This window comes from Schistocerca serialis, chromosome 9 (assembly GCF_023864345.2).
Source record: "Schistocerca serialis cubense isolate TAMUIC-IGC-003099 chromosome 9, iqSchSeri2.2, whole genome shotgun sequence".
Classification (NCBI taxonomy): domain Eukaryota; kingdom Metazoa; phylum Arthropoda; class Insecta; order Orthoptera; family Acrididae; genus Schistocerca; species Schistocerca serialis.
This window is the reverse complement of record NC_064646.1, coordinates 254,028,065-254,047,024: the sequence shown is the minus strand read 5'-3', so window position 1 is coordinate 254,047,024 and position 18,960 is coordinate 254,028,065. Positions and strand designations below refer to the sequence as shown.

Here is an 18,960-nt window from a genome sequence, read left to right as displayed (position 1 = left end):
TCAAATTGCATGGAATCAGGTCAAAGTCGACGACTACGAAAAGTCGAAGAGTAGGAAATCTATCTAGGTCGCAAAATTACGCTTTACCGATGGAGCAAGGAGGATATAAGGAACAGAAGAGCACAGCAAAGAGGGCATTGCTCACAAAAGAAATCCTGCAGTACAAAACATTGGCGTTAATTTGAGGAAGAAATTTCTGTAACTGTACTCTTGGAGCCCAGGACTGTGGAGAAACCGGGAAATGAGACACACAGTGTATCTGCAGAGTAGTGTCGCATAATGTGTACATCTACATCTACATCTACATGATTACTCTGCAATTCACATTTAAGGGCTTGGCAGAGGGTTCATCGAACCACAATCATACTATCTCTCTACCATTCCACTCCCGAACAGCGCGCGGGAAATACGAACACCTAAACCTTTCTGTTAGAGCTCTGATTTCTCTTCTTTTATTTGGATGATCATTCCTACCTATGTAGGTTGGGCTCAACAAAATATTTTCGCATTCGGAAGAGAAAGTTGGTGACTGAAATTTCGTAAATATATCTCGCCGCGACGAAAAACGTCTTTGCTTTAATGACTTCCATCCCAACTGGCGTATCATATCTGCCACACTCTCTCCCCTATCAAGTGATAATACAAAACGAGCTGCCCTTTTTTGCACCCTCTCGATGTCCTCCGTCAATACCACATGGTAAGGATCCCACACCGCGCACCAATATTCTAACAGAGGACGAACGAGTGTAGTGTAAGCTGTCTCTTTAGTGGACTTGTTGCATCTTCTAAGTGTCCTGCCAATGAAACGTAACCTTTGGCTCGCCTTCCCCACAATATTATCTATGTGGTCCTTCCAACTGAAGTTGTTCGTAATTTTAACACCCAGGTACTTAGTTGAATTCATAGCCTTGAGAATTGTACCATTTATCGAGTAATCGAATTCCAACGGATTTCTTTTGGAACTCATGTGGTCACCTCACACTTTTCGTTATTTAGTGTCAACTGCCACCTGCCACACCATACAGCAATCTTTTTCTAAATCGCTTTGCAACTGATACTGGTCTTCGGATGACCTTACTAGACGGTAAATTACAGCATCATCTGCGAACAACCTAAGAGAACTGCTCAGATTGTCGCCCAGGTCATTTATATAGATCAGGAACACCTGATATCACTTCAATTTTACTCGATGATTTGACGTCTATTACTACGAACTGCGACCCTCCTGACAGGAAATCACGAATCCAGTCGCACAATTGAGACGATACTCCATAGGCCCGCAGCTTGATTAGAAGTCGCTTGTGAGGAAAGGTGTCAAAAGCTTTCCGGAAAACTAGAAATACGGAAACAACTTGAGATCCCCTGTCGATAGCGGCCATTACTTCGTGCGAATAAAGGGTTAGCTGCGTTGCACAAGAACGATGTTTTCTGAAACCATGCTGATTACTTATAAATAGATCGTTCCCTTCGAGGTGACTCATGATGTTTGAATTCAATATATGCTCCAAAACCCTACTGCAAACCGACGTCAATGATATAGGTCTGTAGTTCGATGGATTACTCCTACTACCCTTCTTAAACACTGGTGTGACCTGCGCAATTTTCCAATCTGTAGGTACAGATCTATCGGTGAGCGAGCGGTTGTATATGATTGCTAAGTAGGGAGCTATTGGATCAGCGTAATTTGGAAGGAACCTAATCGGTATACAATCTGGACCTGAAGACTTGCCCGTATCAAGCGATTTGAGTTGCTTCGCAACCCATAACGTATCTACTTCTACGAAACTCATGCTAGCAGCTGTTCGTGTTTCAAATTCTGGAATATTCCATTCGTCTTCCCTGGTGAAGGAATTTCGGAAAACTGCGTTCAATAATTCCGCTTTAGCGGCACAGTCGTCGGTAACAGTACCATCGGCACTGCGCAGCGAAGGTATTGACTGCGTCTTGACGTTTGTGTACTTTATATACGACCAGAATTTATTTCCGCCCAATATGCGTGGTGTATGTTTAATCACTTCTGCGGCAGCCATGATCTATTGAGCCAGATCTTTCTCTGTTTGGACAGAGTACTCGTAAACAAGACTCTTGATCTGGCCCCACAATAAAAAAAGTCTAAAGGGTTTAAATCCAGGAATCTTGGTAGCCCAGCATGTTGTCCACCTCGACCGATCCACCTGTTCCTGTAGACTACGTTGAGATGGTTTTGGACGCAAACTGCAAAATATACTGCCGCGACATCATGCAGGAACCACAAATCGTGCCGAATGTCCAATGGCACATCTTCCAAGAACTTGTTGCAGGAATTTGAAGTACATGTCGGCACCCATTAGGTTGCGAGGAAGGATGTGCGGCCCAATCAGACGACCGTCGTAAAAACGTGACCATACACTGATGCCGAAGGTGAGCTGAAATTTTCAAGTACACGTAGCTTTGGGGTTTTCTTGACCCCAATTCGGGTACTTCAACCGATCAAAACACCTTCCCTGTTCAAATGCGCTTCGTCGGTGAACAAAATTCGTCTTGCAAACTGAGGAAAACCCACGTAGCGGTGTAAAAACTAAGAACACAAATTGACACGTTGCACAAAATTCATGCGGAACGCGCCAGACGAGCGAGACACAAGCAAGTCACGTGCAATGGCTCGAGAAGCCGATGGATTTTCTTCAACTTCATAAAGCACCACCCCTTCCCATACGACGGTGCGACGCCTCCTTTGAGCACCACAGTTAGCTCTATAGGTTGTGAATTTCCCACTTTCCCGCAGGCGTTGCTCTATTGTGGCAAACATTGGATAAGATAAGAATCACACAATTTAGAAAGCACTCTGACGCTGAGCTTCTCTTACACTATGGCGAGCTTCACGTTAAATTAACAATATTTAAGTGTACTAGGACGTCCTGTTACCGCAGTGCTTGTCTCCGTAATGTCAACTGATGCATCATCAGGAAGCATGAAAACAAGGCAGATGGAGACAGAGGATATTACATGACATCGAGTCATCGTACCAAACATGACTGTGGGTAGCCTGCCATAACAGGCAAACTCCACAAGAAACATCTAACGAGCGACAGGCTCTGAGCACTTTGGGACTTAGAACAACTTAAACCTAACTAACCTAAGGACATTACATATATTCATGCCCGAGGCAGGATTCGAACCTGTGACCGTAGCGGTCGCGCAGCTCCAGACTGATGTGCCTAGAACCGCTCGGCGATAGCGGCCGGCCCGAGTGACTGAATAGCTCTTGTTTCCTTCAGCACGAAAACGAAATGTGTCAAGACATGGGTCCCCTTGTAAAACTTGCCCCTTCCGTAACCTCTAGAAGTGTGTAACATGAATTGTGAAACACCCTGTATATCCAACAAATAGTAGAGGACGTTGCATGTAAATGCTGCTCTGAGACGAAGTCGTTAGTGCAAGAGAGTAATCCGCATTAAATCACTCAGATACCGCAACAAAAGTATCTACACAAATCTGTAACTGAAGAAATCTTTGTGCCTCATGATCACTGGTAAATATGGAAACTGACAGCAGCTAACAGCGGGACCAGACGAGTTTCGAAAAGAACTGATATTCCACTTTTCTTCGGCTTTACTTCTGGATCACCGGTGCTTAGCAGGGCAGGCGATGAAAGGCTGATAAGGGCAGTGTGTTCTGTAATAAGAGAGGCGAGCAGTGGACTAATTTTGAGGTGTCAGGAAGCGGGGCTGGTGGCGGCGTCCCGCCCCCGGTGGCGGCCGCGGGATGACCTTTGGGTGCCTCGTCTTCTCTCCGCTCCTCACACACACGCTGCACGCACTCGCCTGAGACGCGACGGGTGGGGTGGCCGCGCCGCCGGTATAAATAGCGGCCTGCGACGGAGCACGCCATCCTCTGCGCAGACCCGGGCAGCAGACCACCACCAACGCCTTCTCCTCCACCAGCAACAGCCAGCATGCTGTTCTCTCAGGTAAGCACTGGACACTTGCTCGGCTACTTGCCTCGGCGCATGTTTCAAAAGTTGTCTAGGGTGATTCAAGTATAATCTCCATCGCGACAGGACCAACTGACCAATTCATTGACACTAGTGTCAATAACTCTTCCAAAAATTTCTTTTAACATCTTGTGGTAGTACACAACTTTCTGGAGTTGGAGTCAGTTTATCATCCTTCTTTCAGTCGAGAATTAATGGTTACCGCCCTAGACCAAGTTATAAGGGAAGCATCAACCAAATGAAACTATATACGTAGCTGATATAGCTACCTAATTGGTCATTTGAGATAATGATAGTGCGTTAAATTTAGACTGGGCACCTAGCTTATCACCTGAAATTCATTATACTCTTCAGTCCCGCGTGGTGCATTCTCCAGAAAAAATTATTTAACAAGCTGAGAATTACGGAAATTCCCGAGCGCGTACTTTCGGATCTGAATGGGCATCTCAGTCCAGTCTGTGTCTAGCCACAAGCGTTGCAGACTGTATGCTGTGCCATTTTTGCAGATGACAACAGAGCGTCACTGCATAGAGCTTACAAAAAAATATTAATGCTTATGGTCTTAAGGTACTTGGAATACTCTTAAATTGCCCGTAAATTTAAATAAAATATATATATAATAGTAATTCTGCATTTATGGATGACATTTTTTTCAATCAATTTTCTTAAACGCATAGGCGTCTGAAAAACGCTTATTGGTGTTATACTTCCGAATTAATCTGCTGTAGCTTAGTGGTGGTGGTGGTGGCGGGGGGGGGGGGGGGGGGCGGCAGGATATTCTTGTAGGGACGGGAACAATGAAAAATCAAATTAAAACTTTATTACATTTTTGGCAGTTGAAAAAAGTATTCTACACATTTTGTCTATTTCTTTAAGTTGTCGTAATCCTTACAAATATATTCCCAGAAGCGGAAAAGAAAATGGATGAATTTGAGATGTGGTGCGATACAACTATGCTGACAATTTGGGGATTGGTAAGACAATAATTGAAGAGCTTCTCCGCATAACTAGTGACTATGAGCAAATTGGAGGACACTGGAAAAAGAAGGGACGGGACAATAGGACATGCGTTGCACCATTACGGAATTATTTACTTGGTTTTAGAGGGACCTGTATGGGGTAAAAACTGCAGGTGAGGACTGGGATTGCAATATATCTTATAAGTAACTGAGGAAGTAGGCTAGAAGTGCTGCTCAAAGATCACTGATTTGGCACTGGAGAGAAATTCGTGGCACACAACATCGAGCCAGATAGACTTCTGCTCATCCTCCCCATCCCCTCTCCACCAACCACAAAAGAGATACTTTTTGCAGTAAGAAGGAGCGGAGTTCTATCTTATCTACAAGATTGATTTCGTTTTTGTGTTTCTGTTCAAGGAGCCTTTTTGTTTTAATTTCATTTGTGGGAACAGGTAATGGTCACTTGAGCCACTGATGGAAGGAGCGTATTATTCTAGAGAGAAACCACTTTAACTATAGGTAATTCTGTCTTTTTGCCCGTGTCAACAGTGTGTTTACAGTAAAACAGGCTTCAAGATGCTTTCTGATCTTGTTTTAAATATTAGTTACGAGAAAGGAGACGATGATCGTTCTTGTAGTAATGGAAGTAGAAGCAGCAGTTACATTGCGTGAAAGCAAGCCACATACAGCGTTCTGAGGCGGCAATCGCTTAGAGGAAAGAATCGTGAGTCTGTAGCAGGATTAAATGTTGCTGAGAGCTTTGGAGTAGGTGGTACGATTCTGAGTTCAAAAAGAGTTTTATCTACTAAGTTTGGAATCCCTGTAAAATTGTTCAATGTGTATTTGTAAAATCTCGAATCGTACTACATTTAAGATATGATGTTGTACAATGTATTTGCTAAGTAATAAAGGTATTTCAACAACACTGAGAGACGTAAAGCACTTTGACTATCAAGCCTCTTTTCAATATCTTAAGTACTTTGTGTCAGTAACTGTTGGAATCCACCAAAGCGTGTATTACGTACATACGTTCCAATATATGTTTCATTACTGCGGCATAAGGAATTAAGATAGCTGAAACTCCTTGATATGAAAAACTACACAAAGAACCAGCTATGTTATTGGAGCTATGTATCGATACTAGTGCTTGTAATGGCAACCGTCAGCAAGAATATAATGTTCTGATGCATGCTGCTAACAGCTGTTGAACACCACCAGCAATTCTGAAATTAGACTTCGATATTCCGACACATTTGTAACTCAACATAAGCCCCATAGGCTTTGATTATCAATCGAGTTGCTGCCCTGAAGGAAAGTTTCACGGTGATTTCTACTACTTATATTCGGGTCATGTTATACTCCGCTGAAACCCTGAGAAGATTTCGTTAGTGCGATTTGCCGAGAATTTATTCCTGTAGAGACCGGTAAAATTTCAGAGCAAATCTTATTTCTGGTAATATTTAACGCATTACATCGAGACCACCAATGACGGAATGTATACGGAACACTTCATCCCTGTAGAGTGTAGAAAACGAAAAGAGAAAAAAAATGAGATTGCCTACGAGTCTTACGCCAGACAGTAGTTAGTGGAAAACTCGTGAGGTGGATGGAAGTCCTTCTCATTATATGCTGCAAACTAGTAGATACAGAGATTCGTGGTAATAATATGAGATCTTAGGTGTTGGAGAGTAAGGGTCAGTGGCCCTTTGAAAAGGTGTGGCGTAATACTAGCGAGAGCAGACCGCCCTTGACAGAGCATTCTCCGGCAAGGTTGAGAGGCTTTCGCTTGGAGATCACGTCGGAAGATCCACCGCCGACGCACGACATTGGCACGGGTCGCGAATTTCTTATGGCTTTTACCGAGATGGGAGTCCCATCTGACCTTGGTGCACTGTACCTTATCATCAGTCTTCTGACTTCTCCTCTCAACTTTGTCCTTTTAGTTTATTGTATCCACACATTTGTTTCCTCTCCATTTTGTGGAAACACAATTATCTCTGTCTGATCAGTTCACTTAGTTTCCATCATCTTTCTGTTCCGCCTTACGTCAAACGCTTTGATTGTTTCTTTGATGATTATCGCCAGTGTATGTGGCTCACTTCCGCACAATACTGTGCAACAGACGTGCAGTCTCACAAATTCCTTTCCGCCCTTAAGTACCTTCCTGGCGAGAATTACTCTCAGTGTCTTTTATATCCTTAATTCTTATGGCCTCCATGCTTCGTCCGGCATACATTAATTTGATTCTTAATATTTTCACCTTTTTTACTTTGCTACTTAGTTTTCAGTCTACATTACTATTTCAGCGATCTGTTCCTTCCTTTTAATGAGTTCAGTAGTCCTTCCTCATTTTCTTTAAGGAAACATAGTCCTGGTTTTATGTGAAATGAATTGGAAGTGAGGAGTAGAAAACTTTGCAGTCAAGAAATCACTGAAGTATATTTCATGGAACACTGTTTCCTGTATCAACAACTGTGAGTTTTCAAGTAAAACAATAAAAAGCGCAGTCAGTTTCGCAGTTTTTCCCCATCTAATCAAGATATTTCCATAAAATTTCCGTCCGTTCTTCGATATCACCATGTACAAAACGTCCTCAGCTTATATCAGCAAATATGTTGTACCCAGCTAAATATTACTGGTACGATTGGCGATGGAGTTATACTACACGTGGCCTGTTGTGGAAGCCTAATGGGATTTACAAGTGCAGTTACTTCCCATATCCAAACAAGCTACAAGATTGCAGAGGTTTCACTTTCGTCATCCATTGTAAGCTGTTCTTCATATCCGAGGTTCCAACCAAGAAGAAATCTTCCAAATAAGGCTTTCGGCCATTAGACAGAAATCTCCCCATACTGAGAAATTGGTTTCAGAGTGTTGGTATGACAAATGACTTAGTGAATCAGAATGTTTGGGTTAGTTCACCTACAACTAGTCTGTCCTTGTGTGAGTTACGAATTTGTGGTAGTTTACTTGAAAGGGATGAAAGTGTGAGGTCAGATACATCGCTGTCTCGCGATGCCTGCTGCGATACTGTACAGGTCGAGAGACTCTTCATTCTTCACCTCTCTCGTGAAACTGTGGAAATGAAATTGACCATCCTTTTATTAAAAAGAAAATTCCGGTATTTGCCTGAAGTGATATATAGAAGTCAAAGGAAAGCTGCATTTCCATGCATGGCGGTAGATTTAAATCTCGCTTCTTCACCTTTATAACTCGCTAAACACAGGAAACACATACATTGGCTACCTTACTAGTCGAATCAAATATCTCCTTTAAATACGAGTTGAAAAATTCTACATCTACATATATACTCCGCTAGCCACCAAGCGGTGTGTGGCGGAGGGCACAATTCGCGCCTAAGTCATATTCCCCCCCCCCCCCCCTCTCTGTTCCACTCGCGGATCGCGCAAGGGAAAAACGACTGTCTGAACGCCTTAGTACGTGCTCTTATTTCCCTTATCTTTGAATGATGATCATTACGCGATTTGAAAGTTGGCGGTAATAATATATGCTCTACATCCTCGGTGGAGATCGGATTTCGGAATTTAGTGGGCAGCCCCTTCTGTTTAGCGCGTCGTCTACCTGCAAGTGTGTCCCACTTCAGACTTTTTATGCGATTTGTAACGCTCTCTCAATGGCTAAATGTACCAGTCACGAATCTTGCCGCTCTTCTTTGGACCTTCTCAATCTCTTGAATCAGACCCAACTGGTAAAGGTCCCATACAGAGGAACAGTACTCTAAGGTTGGACGAACTAACGTAATGTAAGCTATTTCCTTTGTTGACGGACTGCATCGCTTCAGGATTCTACCAATAAACCGCAATCTAGAGTTCGCCTTACCCGTTCATGGCCTACATTACTTCAGCTTCATTTTTCAAACCAGAACAACATCACCGTTATCTCACCTTACTTCTAAGACGGGTTTAGTCATCTTCAGGTGAAAATTTGAAGAATAAACTACCATATATCGCACGTATCAGACAAAAATATCAATAGGAGTGCCAATCGAAAGTAATTCCGAGAAAAAGTGACTATACACGTACGAGGGACATAGACTGTAGTTTCAGTACTAGACTAAAAGTTTCGAATCGTCATACCTTCTTGATAGTAAAATAGCTAGGCAGATCATCAGGAGATCCAATTCATTCCTCATACCTAACATGTATCGTGACAATTACAACTTCGAAATGTTAACGCGACGCGTCTGTTTGTTCGAATAGCCTCAGCAACATGGGCTTTAACACGCAGTGAATGAAATTGAAGTTTCACGTATAATGCTAGGAAGAATGGCAGATTTCAGGATCGCTGTCTTCCCTTTTGTTCCAGATCGTCGCCCTGTCTCTGGTGTGCCTGACGGCCGCCGCACCTCAGTTCCGCCAGGCACCAGGCGCACCAAACGAGCCCATCCCCATATTGAGCCAGGAGCAGGAGGTCAACTTCGATGGCTCCTACAAATACAGGTGAGTCGCAACGGAAGGGAGAACCAACTGCCATACACTGTAACCATAGACGAATAATATCTGGAAATCCACTCGAGGGCGCTAAACGGAACTTGATTTGTCATAATGGTCCGTAATATATTGACACTGTATGAAGTGAGTGAGCGGAAAAATGACTGATCAGAAAATATTTGCAGGTTTACTGGAGGAACTTGTAAGCATTACATTTCCCACTTGCCAAGTCTGCTTCTGTTCTTCGATTTACACTAGCATGGCCTGCCGCTGTGACCGAGCGGTTCTAAGCGCTTCAGTCCGGAACCGCGCTGCTGCTACGGTCGTAGGTTCGGATCCTGCCTCGGGCAGGGTTTTTTGTGATGTTATTAGGTTAGTTAGGTTTAAGTAGTTCTGTCTAGGGGACTGATAACCTCAGATGTTCAGTCCCATAGCACTTAGAGCCTTTTGAAGCATTTTACACTAGCATGTCTTCTAATAATATTTTATTATCGACTCCTGCTGACAATTTAGTTAAGCAAATTTTGGTTGAGATGAATCTTTCACAACTGTCAATCATTTTAAAACACCGAGTCTGGGAAGCTAGGAATGTAGTTCTTGGATTATAGAAATAATTTTGACACGATTCATAACAATGAAAAAGCATTTTCTAATATTTTAATTCAGGAGAACCCGGCTCCTAAGCCGAGCCCGCTAACGCATGACTATGTGGTGACGCTTGACTGGACGATAAATGTGGTTCGGATGCTGTTGGCGCGAAAGTTTTCACTGCCAGTATTTGGCAGGCAAGGGGAAGATAGGTGGTGCAGTAACTTTCCTGATCGCCACTCTTAACACCAACAATGCGGATTATGTTCCAAACCTCTCTGCAGTCTCTCAAGGAGTGAGGGCATGTGACACTTGATGGTAAACCTTCTCTGTATACTAAGTTTTATTGAGCCTTAACTGCAACAGAAGTATTCTTCTTCAATGGAAACCTGAGGTACACATTTTTCAATGTTTGAGTCTTTCACCGTGCGCAAATGCTGCCAACTATTGGGGCTCGTGAACACCGTCCGCAGCTGGTGGTCTCGGGGTCGCTGTCTCGCTTCCCGAGCACGGGGTCCCGGGTTCGATTCCCGGTAGGGTCAGGGAGTTCCACTTGCATCGAGATCACTGGGTGTCTGTATTGTCCTCATGATTTCATAATCATTCATGAAAGTGGTGAGACTGGACTGAGCAAAGGTTGGCAATTTGTACGGGCGCTGATAACCGCGCAGTTGAGCTTCCCATAATCCAAACATCATCATCATCATCATCATCATCATCGTGACCACCAGAATACACTGCTATGGTTGGTTCGCTATGTTTCACTATGTAATGGAATATTGTTATCTTGCATGGCAACTACTGAATGATCATTTTATTTTTTACAGTAGAGTATTTCATAATTAGTTATTTTAGTCCATAAAATGTAGCCAAGTGTGCTATGTAAACTTGAAGCACGAGTACGCATTTTTGTATAAATCTTGCATCTAAAGCAATTAAAAATCATCTAAGAAAGGAAACTTTTCCCTCCTCCAGAAAAAATACAAGTCTCAAAGGGTTAAACTCGATGGCTCCCTTGGTGCTTTTCGAGAGGAGCAGGTTATGCATCGGCATCGGGTTTCACCCTCTCCCTTCCCTTCATTCATTACAGAAATATGTACTCTCATGCAGGCAGCCGTTACAGACTCCTGCTCGACACAGGCTCACACTTGGCACTTCGTAACAGGCCATAGGATGGCAACAGAAAACCACCACCACTAGGACCTTGCTTAGATTGGCGATGCAGGATTCCTGCATCTCCTCTCCTAGGTATTCCTCAGTATGGATCTACTTTGACTATAATTCTCCGTACTGTGAGACTTTGTCTATATAGCCAGCGAAACTCATAACGGATTTGAGTTTATAGTGTTTTCCCGGTTACATAACTGCCTAATACGTATTTAAATCGGGACGCTCGTGTTAGCTTCGTACAGCCTTTGGCGGTCAAAACAGACCATGCATCTTCCCATCAACTTGGGACACCGCGTTACGTAATTTAGGCTCACAGCATCAAGGATAGCAGGACATCTGAATAATCACTTCCCAGAGGGAGATCAGGCACGTGAGACACATTAAATCATGCGAGGGAAAGCAGAGGGGCAGGTAGAGATAAGTCTCGTAAGAGTAACGACGCAGCTCTGTTGTTGAGGCACAAGACAAGCGTGCCAGTACCGAAGCTACTGCTGACACTGAGTGAACTACTCCGACGTGAAGTTCAGCAGTTAATCAGAAATGGCTAAGGACGTTCTGAGTGTTGGTTACGGTATTACACTAAGGGCCACGCAGAGTGTTACCGCCACTACCTCGTAGCAAGTGACTGGTTATAAAAGAAACAAATCAGGCAAAACAATCACTGTCTTCTTTTAACACAAACAATTTTTTATTATTCATCCGTATGATTATGTTTTTGTCACTAAGGATCATTAGTTTCCTGTTCTTTTGATGCGTCCTGTCAAGGTTTGCTGAGCTGTTGACGAGTATCTTCATCTCGTAATGGCCATTGCACACTACGTCCGCAATTATTTCTAGTACACATTCCAGTTTCCGGGTTTGTATATAACACTAGCCCTCTGCACATATCTCTGGTACCAGTAACATTATTATTTGATGCCTTACCTCATATCATGTCATTCTATACTATTAGTGTTTCTCACGTTTTCCCTTGCTCACGTATTCTATGATAAAATGTACTCAAAATCTTCAATTCTCTCGTTTTCCACTACGGGCACCGTTCGTGGTTACATCTGAACTCCACTGTCACTGAAACATCTGATACAGCACAGCAAGCTCCACAGCTCTAATTACATCTTTTATTCTGATTTTTAGCAACATCCATACAAAGACTACTGTAATTTACCTCGTTTGGGAACAATAGTAATTTTGTTATGTACTGATTACATGCATTTGATGTACCTAGTGACATGTAAGTATTTTAAGGCACTACATAATTTGTGACTGCACAAAGAGCCGCGTAATTTTTTGCAATAGCTGACGTTGCGAGAAAGGCAGGAAGAGAGATTAGGGTTAAGCATCTCAATAATCAAAATGTAGTGCTGGCTCAACTGTATGAAGATGATGTGAAAGAATCGGCCATTGTATTAACCAAATAATACTGGTAACAGTCTGCATCTATGTCGGAAATCAGCTGGTAATGTAAAGTAAATGTGGCTTATAGCACATCCGATTCCATTAGCCGATTTAGAAGATTATAAGTGCGCTTAAATCGACCTATTGAAACCTGTCTCTTTGTACGACGTGGTTGTCTTTATTTCACTTGAGATAACTGAATACATCAGGCTTTTATGGTAAGTCATCACGCAGCCAAATAAATACCCTGTGTAACAGGCGTTCTGTTGGATTTTCTGCTTCAACAGTCATCACTTGACTTTATATCGCTTGCTCTGCGTATCGCCCATATTAGGAAACATAACGTTGCTCTTATAGAAGATCTGGAAGGCAAATGTACTAGCGGTACATACTGCAGGTAACATCAGTAATGAGAATTTCGAGATTTTTAGTTTTATCCAAAGACATGGCTGAGTGTTCAACGTATTAAAAGGGTTTCAGGTTCGCGTCCATGTACCTTCTATTATGCTTTTATGTCACTTGCGAATTATTTCAAGTGTTTGCTGCACTGGATCTTGCAATCACTGTGCGATATTGATCAAAGTGAGCTACAGTTGGATCAATAATAATTCCATTTTAGGCAAGCGTTTAAATTCTGTCGCTCATCCTGTTCTATGACTTGTAAATGAAGATTAGACTGTTTATGAGGCTTATGGCAAAATGATCAGTTAACTGGAGTAATTGCATGTTTTGCAAGTATGACATATTAGGCGAAAGAAGATTTATGTGTAAGGCCCCTTGACATCGCGTTCATTAGAGGCAGAGCACAATCCAGGATCAGCCAAGGTTGGTTGGTTGGTTGGTTGGTTGGTTGATTACTTTGGGAGAAGGGAGCAAACAGCGAGGCCATCGGTTCCATCGGATTAGGAAAGAATGGGCAGGGTAATCAGTTGCGCTCTTTCAGAGGAACCATCCTGGCATTTACCTGAAGCGATTTAGGGAAACCACGGAAAATCTAAGTCAGGATGGCCGAACGCGGGTTTGAGCCATCGTCCTGCCGAATGCGAGTCCAGAGTGCTAACTACTGCGCCATCGGGCTCGCTATCACGGATCAAAGAAAGGCTGCCCGCAGCACCTTAAAGCTATTGATGTCCTATGCGGTTCACCGAAGCCATTAAATTCACGAGACACGACCACCAACGACGTGAGCTACGGCCACTTTGCGGTCGCGATGCTCCGGCGAGCTGTTGGCGACGCGGCTCCTGTGGTAATGCAACGACGTGGGCGCACATTAGCGGCGCGTTAGGACGAAATGTCAGACCGGAGACCGCGGGTGACCGACTGCTTTCCCTCGCCTGACCTCTGCCTCCGACAGCCACTCAGCAGCCGGCCGCTGACCCACTGACGGCAACGGGGGACGTAACGCACGTAACGCTTGACTCACCGTGGACGGGTGCGTCCTGTATTGCCGTACAAGTCCTCCTTTCTGAGGACATTGCGTAACGTAGCAATGTCGTCTTTTACGCAGCCTCAAACGTACAACACGGTACTACAAGACGGCAAATTCGACACGGAAAGGAAAACTATAGTGTACGCTCACAAGATAAGTATTGTTCACTGCCTTAACAGAGCACAATCGTTGCTGCGGATGTATACATGGTGTAGAACTGGGGTCAGACCATCGTGTGATCCAGTGGCGAAGTAGTGTCTTTATCTCAGGGCAGAAGGGGCAGAAGTGCGTACGAGACAGAATTCCTGGACGGGGCTGTCGTGTTTGGACATGACCACGCCGTGAATGAGGTTTACCAGTTTTTGGTGCGTTAAAGCGGGCAGTCCAACGTATCTACAAGTAATAGTTTTCCATTCGCAGCCTCGAAATACGGCGAACCGTGTAAATTCTGCCTTGTAAAAAACCATTACTCTTAGCCGCATTTAATGTTACACACATCCAGTGACCCGCGCGGGGTAGCCGTGCGATCTAGGGCGCCTAGTCACGGTTCGCGCCGCTACCCCCGTCGGAGTTTCGAGTCCTCCCTCGGGCATGGGTTCTTGGCATAGGTAGATTAAGTAGTGTGCAAGCCCAAGGACCGATGACCTCAGCAGTTTGGTCCCATAGGAACTTCAAATTTCCAAATCTCCACATTCAGAGGGCCAAACAGCACAGAATGGGACATTACTTGACGAGAGGCTTGTAGTGTAATCGGACGAGCCACTAATCTACCTTTTTTCAAACCATGCGAAGCGAAGTGTTTACCGACAGCCCAGCGAGGTTACCTTCAGGGTATGGAGGGTATAATGCAGCGCGGAGGTGATTCTGTGATGTTTTAGGGGTTTATCGTACCATGAGTTAGACCCATTTCAGCTAAAGTCGGCATGAACTAGGATTTTGGTTCCTTCCAGATAATAGGTGTTGCTTTTTATTCTTCAGATTCGCGACGAGTGTGCTGTGGTCACTTCCAAGATGACTCCAGCCATATTCGTAGTGCCCAGCTCATACGTTTGTGGTTTGACCAACACTCAGATATGATGTCGCACCTTGACTTGTCCGCTACATCAACCTAATATAAATCCATAGAAAACGTACTGAAGAACTCGAGACAGCTGGTGAAACTTAACAATCAACACCTCCACAATTTGGCAGTTCTGCGGGATATAATCGCCAACGAATAGCTTCAACTCGATGAGGTATTCCTGAAGAGACATGTGAACTCCCTTCCTCGCCGGATCTAGGTCATTACCTATGCTAGATTTTACACTACATTAGCGAGATGCTCCTGGGTGGAGAGGGGTTTTCTTATATTGATGAAATAGTCAGCTACGTGAATGGTTTACTGCAACTCTCTTCGATAGCCTATGTTGCGCAAATGTTTTCAACTCAGCATTACTGCACCCTTGGCACGTTTGAGCCTGCTAAATGTATTCCAGTTTCTGTCTCCCTCTCTGCAATTTTTATCCATCACATCCATCTCCATTTCCTAATTATTTTGTGATAGCTCTCAATGTGCTACATACAAAACTTTCAGTCAAAATGTGGAATAAAACTCTTTTCCTCACAGTTTGATTCAGTACTTCTTTCCTGGTTACTCGAACTACCTGTCTACTCTTTAGCACTCTATACGTGTTACTCGTAATTCGGCGTAAAATATGACAAGACGAACTGACGAATTTTTATGAGTATGAACAATATTTTTGTCCCGTTCGTTTAAAGCAAAGATTCTAAGAGAGCTTTTAGTAGTCGCTCGTAACGTCAGCTACGTTTAGTTCTTTAATTTTACACGTGGTATTCAAAAGGATGTAATTAAGTTAACCAAATTCAACCACTTGTTAATTAAATAGGAGAATAGTTTATATAATATAGTACAGAGTTCTGGAAAGAGCTTGAAACTTGTCTAGCCCAAAGATGATAAGCACGAGGAATTAAATGTGTTTGGGTAGTTTTGCTGTTAGTACCGATAGGTTTATTGATGAAGATTTGATAGATATGCAACTTTTATGGAAAATGCAAGGATCTGCCAGACTGACTCGTGTTTCAGAAAATCGCTAATACCTGGTGCTTCATGTTCAGCTGATTGCCCATAGCATTAGAAACTTTGTACACAGAGGGCATTTCCAGACCGTGTGCTTTGGCGTTCTCCCTAGGCAGGGACTTTTTTTTTTTATTTATTTCCTCCTGAGTCGGTGTAAGTACTTTGATTAGCCCTCCAGAGGGAATTCCTTTTTTGTAAACACAATGTCGGTCCTTCTCCTTTTAAACAGAAGGAGATCCGTGTGCAATAACACTACTGTTTCATGTTTCTCCTCACAGTTGCTTCTCATTGTTTCAGCCCTCCAGAGAGATTTTACTTTTTGGAAACAGGATGTCAATTCTTCTCCTTTTAATCAGACCGCACCTGCTAATGAATGAGGATCCGTGGTACAACAATACTAATGTCTCATGTCCTTCCTCACACTTTCTCCTCACAGTGCCAGCCCTTCCGAGTGATTTTATTGTTCCGTAACATGGTGTTAGTTCGTTTCCTTTTAATCAGACCGCGCCTGCCAAAGAAGCAGGACCCCTGGTACGATAATATTAATGTTTCATGTTTCTCCTCACAGTTTCGAGACGGGCAATGGCATCGTCCAGGAGGAGCAGGGCTTCCTGAAGAACGCCGGCAACCCCGAGGCTGAAGCGCAGGTGGCGCAGGGGTCCGCGTCGTACACGTCGCCGGAGGGCGTGCAGATCCGGCTGGTGTACACGGCCGACGAGAACGGCTTCGTACCGCAGGGCGAGCACCTGCCCACGCCGCCCCCCATCCCTCCGGCGATCCAGCGCGCCCTCGAGTACCTCGCCACCCTACCGCCTCAGCCCGACGAGCAGGGAGGGCAGCCGCAGCCAGGAGTCTTCCGTGCCCCCGCGCGCCGATTCTAGGTGCAACCCCAATCCAGTCCCACCCCTCCGAAATATTGTACGAGGCCGCGGTCTCCTACAGGCGATGATCCCTGTGCGGTGATCGGGGATTCATTTAACTGACCAATCAAACCACAGCAGTCGTAGTGGCGAACCGAAACTGAATGTCAGACCTGGGACTTTAAACTGAAACAGATGATACTGCGGTCTGGCACCCAGTTTCCTTGCGGCACTAAGTGTTGCCTACACTTCACGTGTTTGTGACGAGTCGAAAGATTCCGCTTTAAACGGAGTGTCTCCAAATACGTAAAATGTAACGAGTTGCACAACGTTCATTTGAGAATACTGATTCTGTTACATTCGACTGATCTAAATGCACTAAACTATACCGAAATTTCACGTAGTGTGAGGATTATCTGAAGAAGATGTTAGAATGTAGTGTAAAGCCACGAGTAAAATGTAAAGACTTTACTTGAAAGCGCAGACTGTAACAGTGAAAGCTGGAAGGTAGTGCTTGCTGATAACTAAATGGAGATGTGTCTTCTGGGGACCAAATCATACAGTAAAAACTGGTAGCACCGGGGTAGTATATTGATCTTTTAGATTAATTTGTCAGAATAAAGATATTCGCTTTCCAGTCAAAGCTAGCATCAGTCTTCGTAACATTTAGGCAAAAGTACTTCACCTAAAAGGTAGTTTATTATTATACAACAATATCTCTCAATTTGCTAGAACTCCCGTAAACTCTTCGAACGTCCCAAGAGCTTTCTGAGGCCTTCATTTTGCAATGAGATTCAAAATAATGTGCAGCACTAAATAGGAATAGAAAGTTGTAAATTGAAGATGGATGTTAAAATCGTTCGATATGTATTAATATTAGGTGTTGAAGCTAATAAAGTTTCTTTAGTTTTATTTCGCCTACGATATGTGACTAACACGTTCGTGAAGTAGGAGATTTTTGCTAAGGGAGTAATTCTATGTGCCATATTAAAATATTGTAAGTGGACTTAAAAATCCGTTACTCGATTATTATTCGACAGGCTTTCTTGAGCCGATGGATGTTTCAACATCTCATTTTTCCAGGCAATATGCCGATGTCCTCGGTAGAGCACAGATTCAGTTCAAGACTGATTAAATGTATGCGGATACGGTATAGATTAGTGGCTGTTTGCTGTTTAGATAATTAACGTGTCTTTACGAGTACGGTATTTATCGATACTAAAGCTTTACGTTAGAAGACGAATTATGTAAAATAAATGAAATACACGGTATTGTTGGAGTAACCTAGTTATAGATACAGCCGCGATCACCTGTAGAATTAACATACAGCTGAAATTTCGGTAACTGAAAATTTTCCTCTTATGTTCGCTCACTACAGCTTTGAGATAATTCATTTACCTTTCTTATCTAAATAGTATGGTAAATAATTGTATTTTTGTTGTATTACCGACGAGATTTCTAAATAAATAATTTTATATAAAATTTCCTGTGTATTCCTTTTTCAAACTTACGTACCTTAATCACTGAATTACATTTACTGTACACAACTGACAAACACGATATTTGATTTTACGTTAAATAACCATGAAGTACATTCACAACATGAGAAATAGGTCTTCAAAAGTCCGAGTGAAATCTTTGCTCGCAAACTGAGGGCGGGACGTGGGTTTCTGCAACTCTGTGCACCTTCGAACAATTTGTTTAATAGTATGTGCAAAATATTTCAGTCAGTGAGAAACAAAAGGAAATTTTATAGTCCACTACTTGAAGAGAGTAAAATTTGAAACCAGAATGTGCAAAATAAGATGAGTCACAGCTGAAACTGTAAAGATTGGTTCAGATATCTAAGTACTCGTGTTACACGAGAAATTTTCAGCTCAAGTCATCTGGACACATAAGAATGACACTGAAACAATTCATCACACAGAGTATGTGTATGTAAGAATAATTTTTACGTCAAATATTTTTTTGTATACTTCGTCATTCTTACTCTAACTTGCTCTCTCCCATTTCCTACTTTTCTAGTATCTTTCCTTCTTTCTCCGTATCCCTAATCTC

General features: G+C 43.2%; 1 protein-coding gene across 1 annotated transcript; it reads left to right on the top strand.

Moving 5' to 3' along the window:
* Positions 1 to 3,824: 3,824 nt before the first annotated feature.
* On the top strand, positions 3,825 to 18,384 carry LOC126418699 (endocuticle structural glycoprotein ABD-4-like). Its single transcript, XM_050085594.1, has 3 exons — positions 3,825 to 3,949; positions 9,259 to 9,392; positions 16,611 to 18,384. The coding sequence occupies exons 1-3, from the start codon at positions 3,935 to 3,937 to the stop codon at positions 16,921 to 16,923; spliced, it is 462 nt and encodes a 153-aa protein (XP_049941551.1). The 5' UTR covers positions 3,825 to 3,934; the 3' UTR covers positions 16,924 to 18,384.
* The last annotated feature ends 576 nt before the right edge of the window (positions 18,385 to 18,960 follow it).